General features: G+C 46.1%; 1 protein-coding gene across 1 annotated transcript in view; it reads right to left on the minus strand.

The window, feature by feature from the left end:
- Positions 1-15,015, minus strand: part of LOC126305900 (cytochrome P450 306a1) — a 352,029-nt gene that overhangs the window by 46,195 nt on the left and 290,819 nt on the right. Inside the window, exon 4 of the mRNA XM_049992044.1 lies at positions 1,647-1,837. Within this exon, the coding sequence (XP_049848001.1) occupies positions 1,647-1,837 (191 nt within the window). The remainder of the gene's footprint in view (positions 1-1,646; positions 1,838-15,015) is intronic.

Below are 15,015 nucleotides of genomic sequence, written 5' to 3' on the forward strand. Positions count from 1 at the left end.
CCATTGAAATAGCACGGTCTCACAACATTCGTGTGGCACTTGTGTTCAGTATTGCCAGTTAAAATGAATGTTGAGTAATCCACGAAAACCAAGAATTAGTGGTTGTATGTCGTATAACGGAACACTGCCACTCTCACTTATAGACCTAAAAAGGGGTCATAGCATAAGTAACTTCAAAAACAATAGTGAAATTAACTTTAGCTAAACAAAGGAATGATGGCTCACCAGTGCTGCAAAACCTATGTAAGCAGGAAAAGCCACATGTAGTGACTGTGGCTGTGTTTGCAGCAGGAAGGTCGTACCACCGCATAGAGGTGCAGAGACGACCAAGTGTTGGGGAAAACTAACGTTGGGTAACGCGCCGTTAGAGAGCAAGTGAGAAGTAGCAGAGTATGTGATAGAGATCGCGGAAGTGGCGAGGAAAAAGCATCGGTACTTTTTTAAAGCCAGAGTTTGGAGCCGTTTCATGAATAGAAATGTCTACATAGAAGAAAAAGAGCATAAGTAAAATAGGAAAAACACACACAATATATATACCAGTGCTGTAAAACCCGTGTAAACAACCTTCATTATATGGTGAGACATCGTTCCTTTACTGTAGCTTAAGTTAATTTACTTGTTGTTTTTCAGGTTTCTTACGTTATTAACCTTCTTTAGTCTATAAACACGACTTCCAGTGTTTCATCATACTGCCTAAAAGTCATTCATTCTTGTTTTCCATTTTCTGGATTGATCAACATCCATTTTAACTGGCAATGCCGAAGAGAAGTGCCATTCGAACGTTGGCGGACTGTGCTGTTTCAGTGGTCTAACGTTATAGTAGTTATGTATGTCACACCCTTTTTTCTGATTTAGGTACCACACATTTTTGGTTTGATTCGCTCCTTATACAAATTTTATGTTTTTGTAGAAGCCCGCTCTATAAAACCGTATGCTAACGGATTAAGTTCGTATGGGACAATTCGTGGCAAGGAAATACTGTCAAAACCTCCCAAGGAGTGTACTTTTCCAAAACAGTGTTTTTGATCGAGAAGAACTTGGTTCAAATGGCTCTAAGCACTATGGGACTTAACATCTGAGATCATCAGTCTCGTAGACTTAGAACTACTTAAGCCTAACTAACCTAAGGGCATTACGCACATCTATGCCTGAGGCAGGATTCGAACCTCCGACAGTAGCAGCACCGCGGTTCCGGACTGAAGCGCCTATAATCACTCGGCTACAGCGGCCGGCTGCAGAAGAACTCTCCAGGTCGTTCTACAGAGGGCACAGGCAAACCTCCTGCTTCGTTTTTGGGATGTACGATTCTGTCTCACCATACGTGTTATCCCAATGAGGCAAACAGCTTCTTCTTCCTCTTTCCTCGGATGGAAAACCAATTCATCAAGAGGCATTTACACAACGACGACTGTTTGGTTTCAAAATAGGACATTTCTTGAATAGCCAACCAAGCTCTCCGACAAGTCATTCATCGCCATTGAAAGTGAACAAGTATAAGAGGTCCATCACCCAGTTTTGTAATCACAACTCGACTTTCTCGTGATTACAATTAAAACCTTATGACTATTCCACATCCGTTCACAGCGAACGGTGTAAATTTGGAGTGGCTCGGTAGCTCGGACGTAGAGCTCCCGTCGGCAGGCTACCTGAGGAAGGGCAGGAAGTTGAGCGGCCCGGCGACGCCGATGAGCCTGGTGCCCTCCTCCTGCAGGTGCTGCAGCCAGCGCCACACCGGGTCGTCCTCCGCGTAGGTGCGGCCGAACACGAGCGCGTTCATCACGTTGCCCACCGAGTGCTGCAGCGCCGACAGCGGGTCCACCGTCTCGCCCTCCAGCTTCTGCACAAAAACACCAGCGGGCGTTAGACATACAAGATATGCTTAGTGATAGGGAACTACGTCATTCGTAGGGAGGCGATTCCTCACAACGTAAGAAATTCAAAACTTCCGTGACTCAAGGCGTTGTATTCATGCACAGTACTGCTCCCACCACGTGGGACAGTAGCACCTTCTAGCACGAGAAAGCGTGTTTCACCTGCTCAGGTGTACTCCACAGGGTGACGCTTGATTTTAGTCACCCCTCCATCCTCCAATCCCTTTAGTATGGAAACGACAGAAGCAACGTTTGTTTTCCGTTATTGCCTTAAACCTATAGCAGGTCACGTTACATTTATAATCACAATTTTTAATTGCATTGTATACATATTCCATGTGCAATAACGTGAGGGTACTACCCAGGCCGGCCGTGTGGCCAACCGGTTCTAGGCGCTTCAGCCCGGATCCACTCGGCTGCTACGGTCGCAGGTTCGAATCCTGCCTCGGGCATGGATGTGTGTCATGTCCTTAGGTTAGCTAAGTTTACGTCGTTCTAAATCTAGGGGACTAATGACCTCAGATTTTAAGAAGTCCCATAGTGCTTAGAGCCATTTGTACTACTCAGCTATGTTATGTTAAAGAGTTGTGTATTGAACCTGGTACCTGGAAACGACGGAGAATCTTCATATCGCCGTAGCCCTCAGTGGTTCACAAACCTACAACCGACCACAGCAGTCCACCCACCCCACCGCCGCCCCACATTGAACCCAGGGTTATTGTACGGATCGGCCCCCAGTTATAGCACGTTGACGGCGAAAACAGGCGGCGGTCACATTCAAATGACAAGACCGTGCATACTACACTGAAAAGCCGAAGAAACTGGAACATCTGCCTAATATCGTGGAGGGCCCCCGCGAGCACGCAGAAGTGCAAAGACTCGACTAACGTCTGGAAAAGTGCTGGAGGGAACTAACACCATGAATCCTGCAGGACTATCAATAAATCCGTAAGTGTACGACGCGGTGGAGATCTCTTCTGAACAACATGTTGCAAGGCACCACAGATATGCTCAATAATGTTCATGTCTGGGGAGTCTGTTGGCCAGTGGAAGTGTTTAAACTCAGAGGAGTGTTGCTGGAGCCACTATGTAGAAACTCTGGAGGTTTGGAGTGTCGCACCGTCCTGCTGGAATTGCCGAAGTCTGTCGGAATGCACAATGGACATGAATGGATGGAGGTGATTAGACAGGACGCTTACGTACGTGTCACGTGTCTGCCAATACAGAACCTCCACCAGCTTGGACAGTCCCATGCTGACATGCAAGGTCAATGGGTTCATGAGGTTGTCTCCATACCTGCACACGTCTATCTGGTCGATACAATTTGTAGAGCGACCCGCCCGACCAGATACAAGTTTCCAGTTTTTGACAGCCGGTGTTGACGGGCCCAGGCGAGGCTTAACGCTTTGTGTCGTGCACACATCAAGGGCACACAAGTGGGCCTTTGGCTCCGAAAGCCCAAATCGATGATGTTTCGTTGAATGGGTTGCACGGTGACACTTGTTGATGCCCAGCATTGAAATCTGCAGCAATTTGAGGAAGGGCTGCACTTCTATCTGTCTGAACGAGTCTCTTCAGTCGTCGCTGATCTCGTTCTTGCAGGATCTTTTCAGGCGGCAGAGATGTTGGAGACTTGATGTTTTATCGGATTCCCGATATTCACGATACATTCGTAAAAAGGTCGTACGGGAAAATTCCCACTTCATCGCCACCTAGGAGATGCTGTGTCCCTTCGCTCGTGCGCCGACTATAACAACACGTTCAAACTCACTTAAATCTTGATAACCTGCCATTGCAGCGGAAGTAACCGATCTACCAACTGCGCTCAACACTTCTTGCCTGATATAGGTTTTGCCGACAACAGGGCAATATTCTGCCTCTTTAGATATCTCTCTATCTGAATACGCATACCTATATCAGTTTCTTTGGACAAGTAATTGAGAATTATAACACATGCTTTAACTTGTCTCACTAAATGCCCGATGCTCTGCTGCGCACATTTATTACTTTATAATCACCGTGTAACATTTGATACGTAGTAATACTGTATTAAATTGCTAAGGTTATGAGATTATACATTCCGTACACGAGTTATGCTGAGGTTTCCACGTAGAGCACTCACATTCAGCACCAAACCGGGTAATACGCTGTGTGTACCTGACACTTGCAGCCAGTGCGTGTTTTTCTACCAATGTACTGAGGCGATCAGACGCAAATGTAAGCATCTGTCAGAAGGCCAACGACCTCGAACTATCCCTGCTCGTCTTACAGCATTCCGCCTCGGCACCAGTTCATCATAAGATTTTCCTATTCGACCATTTCGCGAGTGTACCGTGAATATCAGGAATGTGGTAAAAAATCAAATCTCCTACATCGCTCGGCCGGAAAAAGATCCAGCAAGAACGGGACCAACGACGACTGAAGAGAATCGTTCAACGTTACAGGAATGCAACTCTTCCACAAATTGGTGCTGATTTCAATGCTGGGCCATCAACAAGTGTCAGCGTGCGAACCATTCATCGATACATCATCGATATGGGCTTTCGGAGCCGAAGGCCCACTCTTGTACCATTGATGGCTGCACGAAAGAAAGCTTTACGCCTCTTCTGGGCCCGTCAACACCGGCTTTGAACAGCCAGTAACTGGAAACATGTTGTCTGGTCGGACGAATCTCGTTTCAGATTTATCAGGTGGATGGACGGGTACGGGTATGAAGACAAACTCATAAATACATGGACCCTGCATGCCAACAGGGAATATTAAAGCTGATGGAGGCTCTGTGATGGTGTGGGGCGTGTGTAATTGGAGTGATGTCTGATGACCTGCATTCATTCCGACGGACTTTGACAATTCCAGCAGGACAATGCGACATCCCATACGTCCAGAATTGCTGCAGAGTGGCTCCAGGAACACGCTTCTGAGTTTAATCACTTCCGCTGCCAACCAGTCTTCCAATACATTAACATTACTTACGGATTCATGGACAGCCCTGCAGTCAATTCCGTCCAGCACTACTTCAGACATTAGTCGATTCCACGTCACGTCGTGTTGCGGCACTTCTGTGTGCTCGCGCGGACCCTACACGATATTAGGCAGGTGTACCAGTTTTTTGGCTCTTCAGTGTATTAGTATTGAAAAATATTGTTACATGATGATACAAATTTTACGACGCAAACCTTAAGAAAAGGCAGTGTCACTGTCTCGTCGCCCGAGTTTTTCTGTGTCTAGAAACGTGTACTTTTACTAGAAACATATTTTAATTAATTAAGGTCCTAGAAAAAATAGAATCTACTATTAATGTCTTTTCAAAAATATTTAGTCCACAGTTAAATCAAATGATTTCATTGATAGATTTGTAAAAGTTTTGTTTACTATTCTTGTCTTGAAATTATAATAGCTCTGTGTTCTGAAATATGTAAAGGTCTTCTTACACGAATCTTTAAATAGACACAATGAACAACGTCGGAGTCAGCCCCATTGGCTAAGTTCACCGCAAAGACTCAGTACCAGGACACAGTCAAGTTCAGTCAGTTCCTGTTGTGAAAAGTTCAACGAAGCCTGCATGCACTGAATCTGACTCTCTTGGATTTAAATTAGCACCTCTGAAGTGTTCATATATTGACCTATTTTAATCCACGAAACTTCTTACTGATAAGCTAGTAATCTCATACGCGTTCTGTTATTACAAGCGTCAACTGAAATTTAGGGCCAGAGGCGACTGCTTGATCTACTAAAATGGCTTGAGCGTCTACTAGTATTTCTACTGGTCTGGAAATTAAGGTAATTAAGCTCAATAATCTTACAACCCGGTCTAATACTTAGTGTTTAATGTTGCGTGTTTGGTATGTGCAAGCTCAGTTGTTCTCAAAGTGACAGCCCTGCCAAGTCTGAGTAAATACGGAGCTATCCTATTGTGGAACTGAGAAAAGATGGTTGCCAGCTTTGAGCAGAGAACTTCGTCTTATATCTCCATGACTGCTGCATACTCATTGCATTCCTTATTTTTTTTGTGTCTTCAGTGTCCCTTTTCAACACCATGGCAGCCATCTGTTTGTATGATATCATTACTAGCTGAGTTTTTGGAGGTAATCCCAAAAATCAGTAGCTGTGGATATCGACGAACACAAAAGCCGATGGAGACTGCACAGCTATGGAGGCTCCATCATGCACCACTCCGTGTCACCCCCAATCTCTCAGAATGCACTGTTGTTGAATAAAAGATCCTGCTGTTCAATTATTGGAATTTAACTCACACGATCGATTTCGTTGTTAGTTTCCGTTAAGCGGGCACGGAAATTCGGTTACTCTATGTTTGGCTTTCATGTTGGGTGAACTAGCATAAGTTACTCTGATAGCAGCACTGCTGACTTTCAGTACGGTTACATTTTGGATCACTTTATGTACTTCAGGGTTTCGTTTGAGCATAACTACCTCAGCGAAATAGCTGAATTGGCTATCTAATAATAGCCTATCAATGAAATACAGCTGAACGTCCATAAGCTACCAGCCGCAGATGAGTCATCAGAATAAATGTAGGAATATTGGTATCTGATCGTGTTTCCGCCTGTGTTGTTTGGGTCAACCCTTTATCTGTATTCTCTTATACAGCACAGTGGTGGTAACAGAAACCATTCATTCGTGGATGTATTTCATTTGAGCTTGTTTAGCGGTGGTCATCTCACGGATCAGCTGTCGCAGTTCATCCCTACGATTAAAAAAACGACCCTCGTACTTTTCGTTAAAGTGTCGCCGGCATATAGATACGTGAACGACCCCAGTGGGCTATTTGAGGAACCGTGTAAAAATTGGTCACGCACTGCTTAAGGGGGAGACTCGATACTGAGGCACCTCATACATTCAGCGGATTCTGTCATTGTACACTGCACATTAGAGTTAAAGGATCACTTTGTCGAAACCTTATGATTCCCACCCACTGTGAAGCTTAAGTTGGAAATTTGGTACAGCCTTCCTCAGCAATGATATACAAGTGTGGCCCACTGCGACGTCACCTTCGGTCTCTACGACGCTGCAGACAACAATATGTCGACACTTGCGAAAAAATTATCTCAGCTAACAAGTTCATGTGACGCGTCAGGCGAGTTTCACAATCGTATGCCAGAAGGTATGGACGTGTCACACGGTGGAAACGTCTTCACACCCCCTCTTATCCACGTCCCACCCTTTCTTTCGACGCTTCTGCAATAGTGATCAGAGCCATGACGCTCAGCATTGAAATCACGCAATTTTCTTACGAGTGGCGGAGGGAAACACTCGAGACACACCGCCGCTCCTGTAATGTCATCACAGGAGGATGCGACATTGACACAAGAGTGAATAAAACAGCAAAGGGTCCTTCTATGACCCCCATTTCGGCACAACCTTCGGTGACACCCGCCCACTTTTGGTGAGAATTTTCAAAATTTACCTGTACAGAGAAAACCGGTGACGATGTCCTAGGCACTTGCTGACCGGCAACCCCTTCGACAATCTCCGATTGCGGATAGCCTACTAACAGGTACAAGAGCAGCAGTCTGGCGGCGAAAGAACAGCAGCGAAGGCTGTCTGTAAGCACCTGGGACTCTGGTTGCTTTACAGAATACAGGGTGTTAGGCGTATAAATGTAGATAACTTAATATGTACCCACTTCTCTGGGTTAGTTGTTTTTTCTCCACTACTAACAGTCTTCCCTCAAACACATCACATAATTTACTACCTGATGTTTTCTCCACCTTTGTAACTGAAGTACACTACGCCCGTCGTTATGGAGTAACCGTTTTGGATCCACATGTCCGCAGTTCGGAATCTGACGTGTTGCCCAGAGAAAAATGAATATTGATTGATTGCTTTTGCCGCATTTGACTCCAGTACATATGAAAGTAAAAGGACGGGCCCGCAGAATTACAGACCATTATTCCTAACTTATTCTTGCTGCAGAATACGTGCACATATTCTAAGTTTGAATATATTAACCTTTCTTGAGACTGAGAAGCCTATGTCCACGAATCAGCAAGGTTTTAGAAAACATCGCTCTTGCAAAGCTCAGCTTGCCTTTTTCTCACATGAAGTACTGAGAACTATGGATGAAGTGCAATATTTCTAGATTTACGGAAAGCATTTGACACGGTGCCCACTGCAGGCTGTTAACGAAGGTACGACCGTATGGAATAAGTTCACAAATATGCGAGTGGCTCGAAGACTTCTTAAATAAGAGAACACAGCATGTTGTTCTTGACGGCGAGTGTTCATCAAAGACAAAGGTATTTTCAGGAATGCCCCAGGGTAGTGTGACAGGACCGCTGTTGTTCTGTATAGACATAAATTATTTGGCAGACAGAGTGAGCAGGAATCTGCTGTTGTTTGCTGATGACGCAGTGGTGCACGGTAACGTGTCGAAGTTCAGTGACTGTAGGAAGATAAAAGACGACTTAAAATGTGGAAAAATGTAAGTTAATGCCGATGAGTAGAAATAACAAGCCTTTAATGTTCGGGTACAGTATTCCTAGTGTCCCGCTTGACACAGTCATGTCGTTTAAATATCTAGGTACACTCCTGGAAATTGAAATAAGAACACCGTGAATTCATTGTCCCAGGAAGGGGAAACTTTATTGACACATTCCTGGGGTCAGATACATCACATGATCACACTGACAGAACCACAGGCACATAGACACAGGCAACAGAGCATGCACAATGTCGGCACTAGTACAGTGTATATCCACCTTTCGCAGCAATGCAGGCTGCTATTCTCCCATGGAGACGATCGTAGAGATGCTGGATGTAGTCCTGTGGAACGGCTTGCCATGCCATTTCCACCTGGCGCCTCAGTTGGACCAGCGTTCGTGCTGGACGTGCAGACCGCGTGAGACGACGCTTCATCCAGTCCCAAACATGCTCAATGGGGGACAGATCCGGAGATTTTGCTGGCCAGGGTAGTTGACTTACACCTTCTAGAGCACGTTGGATGGCACGGGATACATGCGGACGTGCATTGTCCTGTTGGAACAGCAAGTTCCCTTGCCGGTCTAGGAATGGTAGAACGATGGGTTCGATGACGGATTGGATGTACCGTGCACTATTCAGTGTCCCCTCGACGATCACCAGAGGTGTACGGCCAGTGTAGGAGATCGCTCCCCACACCATGATGCCGGGTGTTGGCCCTGTGTGCCTCGGTCGTATGCAGTCCTGATTGTGGCGCTCACCTGCACGGCGCCAAACACGCATACGACCATCACTGGCACCAAGGCAGAAGCGACTCCCAACGCTGAAGACGACACGTCTCCATTCGTCCCTCCATTCACGCCTGTCGCGACACCACTGGAGGCGGGCTGCACGATGTTGGGGCGTGAGCGGAAGACGGCGTAACGGTGTGCGGGACCGTAGCCCAGCTTCATGGAGACGGTTGCGAATGGTCCTCGCCGATACCCCAGGAGCAACAGTGTCCCTAATTTGCTGGGAAGTGGCGGTGCGGTCCCCTACGGCACTGCGTAGGATCCTACGGTCTTGGCGTGCATCCATGCGTCGCTGCGGTCCGGTCCCAGGTCGACGGGCACGTGCACCTTCCGCAGACCACTGGCGACAACATCGATGTACTGTGGAGACCTGACGCCCCAATTCGGCGGTACGTCCACCCGGCCTCCCGCATGCCCACTATACGCCGACGCTCAAAGTCCGTCAACTGCACATATGGTTCACGTCCACGCTGTCGCGGCATACTACCAATGTTAAAGACTGCGATGGAGCTCCGTATGCCACGGCAAACTGGCTGACACTGAGGGCGGCGGTGCACAAATGCTGCGCAGCTAGCGCCATTCGACGGCCAACACCGCGGTTCCTGGTGTGTCCGCTGTGCCGTGCGTGTGATCATTGCTTGTACAGCCCTCTCGCAGTGTCCGGAGCAAGTATGTTGGGTCTGACACACCGGTGTCAATGTGTTCTTTTTTCCATTTCCAGGAGTGTATATGAAAACTGTGGTAGGGAAGGCACGTGGTCGACTTTTGTTTATTGGGAGAATTTTAGATAAGAGTGGTTCGCCCGGAGAGGAGATCGCTTCTAGGACGCTGGTGCGACCTATTCTTGAGTACTGCTCGAGTGTTTGGGATCCGTACCAGGTCAGATTGAAGGAAGACATAGAAGCAATGTAACGGTGGGCTGCTAGATTTGTTACCGGTAGGTTCGAGCAACACGTAAGTGTACACGGAGATGCCTGGGAACTCAAATGGGAATCCCTGGAAGGAAGGCGACGTTCTTTCCGAGAACCACTAATGAGAAAATTTGGGGAAGCGGCATCTGAAGCTGACTGCCAAACGATTCCACTGCTGCCAACATATACCGCGTGTAAGGACCACGAAGATAAGATACGAGAAATGAGGACTGATATGGAGGCGTACAAACAGTCGTTTTTCCCTCGCTTTATAGGCGAATGGAACAGGAGGGGAAAGGTTCCGATTTCGAATCTCGGTCCGGTACTCAGTTTTAATCTGCCAGGAAGTTTCATAGGAGAGAAAATGACAAATAGTGGTCCAGGGTACCCTCCTCCACGCACCATACAGTGGCTTGCGGAATATCTATGTAGATGAAGATGAACTTGAAGGTATTAGCCAAACTAAAAACATACTGATACTAATAGCTATAATTATTTGTGTGCAAATGAGATAAATACTGATGTAATGTCGTTCAGTACGCTGTTGTCAGTCATCAACAAAAATATCTGCACAATGCGCCAGTGTGGCTAACGGAGCATAGGTTCGTATCTTAAAGCCCACCATTGTAAAATTTCTCCAGTCAACAATCACCTACTGCAAAATAGGAGTATTCATAATAATTATAAGCACAAGTTGATGGAAACTGTAGGATTATGGCGAAGCAAGGTGACTACCCCGAGTACCCACGACTTCAAAACTGGTTCAAATGGCTCTGAGCACTGTGGGACTTAACAGAGGAGGTCATCGGTCCCCTAGAACGTAGAACTACTTAAACCTAACTAACCTAAGAACATCACACACATCCATGCCCGAGGCAGGATTCGAACCTAAAACCGTAGCGGTCGCTCGGTTCAAGACTGAAGTGCCTAGAACCGCTAGGTAACTACGCCTGCCCACGACTTCATCTTAAACACACACAGAAGTGGAATGGAGTGTCATGGGACAATTATGGTCAGATTATCAATGGTAGCATGCACAACGGATTTCAATGCACCTACTACACAGCAAAGAACCCTCTGAGCTGGAAATAGATTAGTCATCTCAAATACCTAAGAAACAGATCTGGAAAGAGACATGAATAATAAATTCCATGAACTGAGAAATGTAGGCCAACTCTGATCATCATAACGATTGCTCAGTGGATTCCCTTATACGAAGGAGGTAATGAGAGACGGAAGCAAGCCTTGGTCAGCAGATCAGTGGTTGGTCAACGTTACTTGTAAGCAAACACTGATAATCCAAAACGTTATGACCACTGCCCACCGAGATTTTGGATGTCGTCGGATGGCGCTGCGGGCATGTGAAGCGGTAGCAAAAGTGTGTAAGCGGAGAAGACACGGAGATACGGGCTGCAAATGGGGAATATATTGAGATAAGCGACTTTGACAAAGGTCAGATTATTACTACGCAGAGCCTGTGAATGGCTATCTAGAAAGCGGCAAAGCTGGTCGATTGTTCATGTGCTATTGTCAAGAGCATCTCCGGAAAGAGGTAGGAGGACAGTGAAACTATGACTAGACGCGAAATAGTTGGACGTCCACGACTCTTCACAGAACGTTGGGTTCGGAGGCTTGTCTGCTCTATAAGGTACTATGGATGGTGATCTGTGGCTTCTCTGCTGAAAAATCACAATGGTGATGTACGCACGAGTGTTTGGGAGCACACTGTTCATTGCACATTGTTGAACATGGAGCTCCGCAGCAGACCTCCCCTAAGTGTTCAAATGTTGACCCAATGACACCGTCAATGACGATAGCAGCGGGCATGGAACCATTGGGAGTCGACCGTCGGTTAATGGAAACCTGTCGGCTCTTCGGCTGAATCAAATTTTTGCTGGTAGTTGTCTGTACAAACGCCCTCATAGAGGAGAACGCTGCTGGAAACGCGGAGCGCGCAACGGGAGCAGGCTGGTGAGAGCAGTATTAAGCTATGGGAGACATTCTCCTGCAACTGCATGGGATACGTGGTAGTTATCGAAGACACGCTGACAGCTGCGAACCACTTTCATCCCTTCATGCTTGATGTCTTCCCAGATGTCGATGTCATTTTTAGCAGTAAAATTGTTACTATCTCGGATCCATAGTCATGCTACAGGGATTTGGGGAGTATTTTAGTGAACTCACTTTGATATCTCGGCGTCCAAATCCCCTGATGTAAAGTCTAGGGAACCCAGCTGGGTCGTTATGGGGCGCCATCACCACGTACGCTGATCAGCGGCCCGTTATTCACGCGAATTACATTGGCCTGTGCGTAGACATCTAATTCCACATACCTCTGCAAACCTACAAACAAACTGTCGGATCCCTGGTACGCAGAATCAGTGATGTATTTCGTTCCAAAGATGAACAAACAAGCTGTTCAGCAGATGGTCATAATGTTTTGTCTCATCACTGTATGTAATTATTTTCATGTGGAAACGAGAAAATGAAGAATCTATGTGATGTTTTGAGTTACTTGTTTAACATTGTCAGTTTCATATGTGAGCAAATGAACTTTTACAGATAAGGGGTTGCTTATGTAGCGTTCATCTTCCGCAAGCTAAAATGATGGATATCATGTGGAGTTTTAGAGGTATGTTTTTTAAAAGTGTGAAGTAGTCCTAAGGAGAAAAAATAAATTTGAGGAAGTAACTTGAAACTCCGAAAGCGGCCCTTTATATGGATGCAGTAAACTCGTTTACTGTTATCATCATAATAGCCCGTCACGAGCTACACGGCTTTCCAAACATAATGCTCTGACTTCGTGTCAGCATGGACGTCACGCGAGGCTGAGAAATGTGTAAATTTTACTGAGGGAATATATCGGCGGTTATCTTGATGCACGAATTATACTCCACCTCTCTGGATTTTCAACGAAACACTGTAAAATACAGCTGAAGTTTACGGGTACTTATATTTGATTACGGTCCGTGCTCTAGTCGATCGTTGTGTCATTGCTACTAGGAGTTTGGGGGTTCAAATCTGTCAGCTTACAAACATCATTAACAGGAAAGTTGAGAATATTTCTTCAACTTCACTGCAACACAAAACTATGACAGGAAACCCTGTGCTCATGTAATTTCCAAATCGGCACCAACACAAGTACATGGTTGACAGTAAGAGGCAATCCCCGATGTGAGATTGATGAAAGAAAACTGACGCAGTCTACTTAATCGAAAGGTACCGACATTTACCACACGAACGTTTATGGAGATCCATCAGCGGAGTAGGGAAGCGTCGAACTCTTCTAACAGACGTGAAAGGGCTCATCATTGAGAAAATTCATCAAAGGACTACCAATGATCCACGGATTCTTTGCACAACAGATATCTTCTGATGTGTCCTAGAAGAAACATCACTGAAACCCGCTCTCAACAAATACCTGCCCTTGCCCCAGTCACCAAGAGAGCGACAACAGAAATAGCTGCGAGCAGAATTCTTCGTTGATGTAGTACGTGCGCGAAGCTACGGAGTGCGACAGTACTGTTCACAGGACAGAGTGTTTGCGGTAGAGATGCTATTTGTACAAGGGACAACAGGTTGTTGGAGGCTCGTACTTCTAGAGGATGAGGGCTGTTGTAGCTTGTGAAGTGAAAACAGATTTCTTCTAACTTGAACAAAGCCACTGTCGTCCATTGAATAACCATGAAAGAGAATGAAATTTTCACCCTACAGCGGAATGTGCGCTCATATGACACTTCCTAAATGATTAAATTTGTATGGCGGGCCGGGACTCGAATTGGAGACCTTCGTCATTCGCGAGTAAGTGCCTCACCGACTGAGATATCCAAGCATGACTTACGACGCGTCCTCACAACTTTATTTGCATCAGTACCTCATGCTATCTTCCCGACTTCCGTAATATCATTTCTTCCTAGAAGTGCTAGTTTTGCAATTTTTCCAGAAGAACTTCTGTGAAGTTGAGAAGATAGGAGATAAAGTACTGGTGGAAGTAAAACAGCGAGTCGTGCTTGGATAGCTCAGCCTCGCCTGCCTTTGGCAGTGGAGCAACTCGGACGTACTATTTACGTCCAGGCTGAGCACGCTCGCGGTCGAGTTTGCGTTTAAAATGGTTCAAATGGCTCTGAGCACTATGGGACTCAACTACTGTGGTCATCAGTCCCCTAGAACTTAGAACTACTTAAACCTAACTAACGTAAGGACATCACACACATCCATGATGTCCAAGGCTGGATTCGAACCTGCGACCGTAGCAGTCACACGGTTCCGGACTGCGCGCCTAGAACCGCGAGACCACCGCGGCCGACGTTTGTGTTTATTGCAGCCGGATTTGCGTGTGTAAATCCTTATAGATGAGCACTATGGCACGCTCTTTCAGGAAGACGACGCTCAAGTTCACATTCTCTAGGGAGTATGCAAGATCTAAGGCCTGTGAAATCGAACGTCTTTTGCGAGACAAAGAGCACTTTAATTACAGTGACCTTATTGACATTCGTTTATTGATCATGGGCAGTGTCGTCTATGTCGGGCTGGTTGCAGATACGACATCTGGAACACGTATTATGTTCGAGTATAATGTCTTTTCTGGAGACTAGAAATCTACTCTGTAGGAATCAGCATGGGTTTCGAAAAAGACGGTCGTGTGAAAAAGGGCTCGCGCTATTCGTCCACGAGACTCAGATGGCCTTAGACACGGGTTCACAGGTAGATGCCGTGTTTCTTGACTTCCGCAAGGCGTTTGGCACAGTTCCCCACAGTCGTTTAATGAACAAAGTAAGAGCATACGGACTATCAGATCAATTGTGTGATTGGATTGAGGAGTTCCTAGATAACAGAACGCAGCATGTCATTCTCAATGGAGAGAAGTCTTCCGAAGTAAGAGTGATTTCAGGTGTGCCGCAGGGGAGTGTCATAGGACCGTTGCTATTCACAATATACATAAATGATCTGGTGGATGACATCGGAAGTTCACTGAGGCTTTTTGCAGATAATGCTGTGGTGTAT

Source organism: Schistocerca gregaria, chromosome 1 (assembly GCF_023897955.1).
Source record: "Schistocerca gregaria isolate iqSchGreg1 chromosome 1, iqSchGreg1.2, whole genome shotgun sequence".
NCBI lineage: Eukaryota > Metazoa > Arthropoda > Insecta > Orthoptera > Acrididae > Schistocerca > Schistocerca gregaria.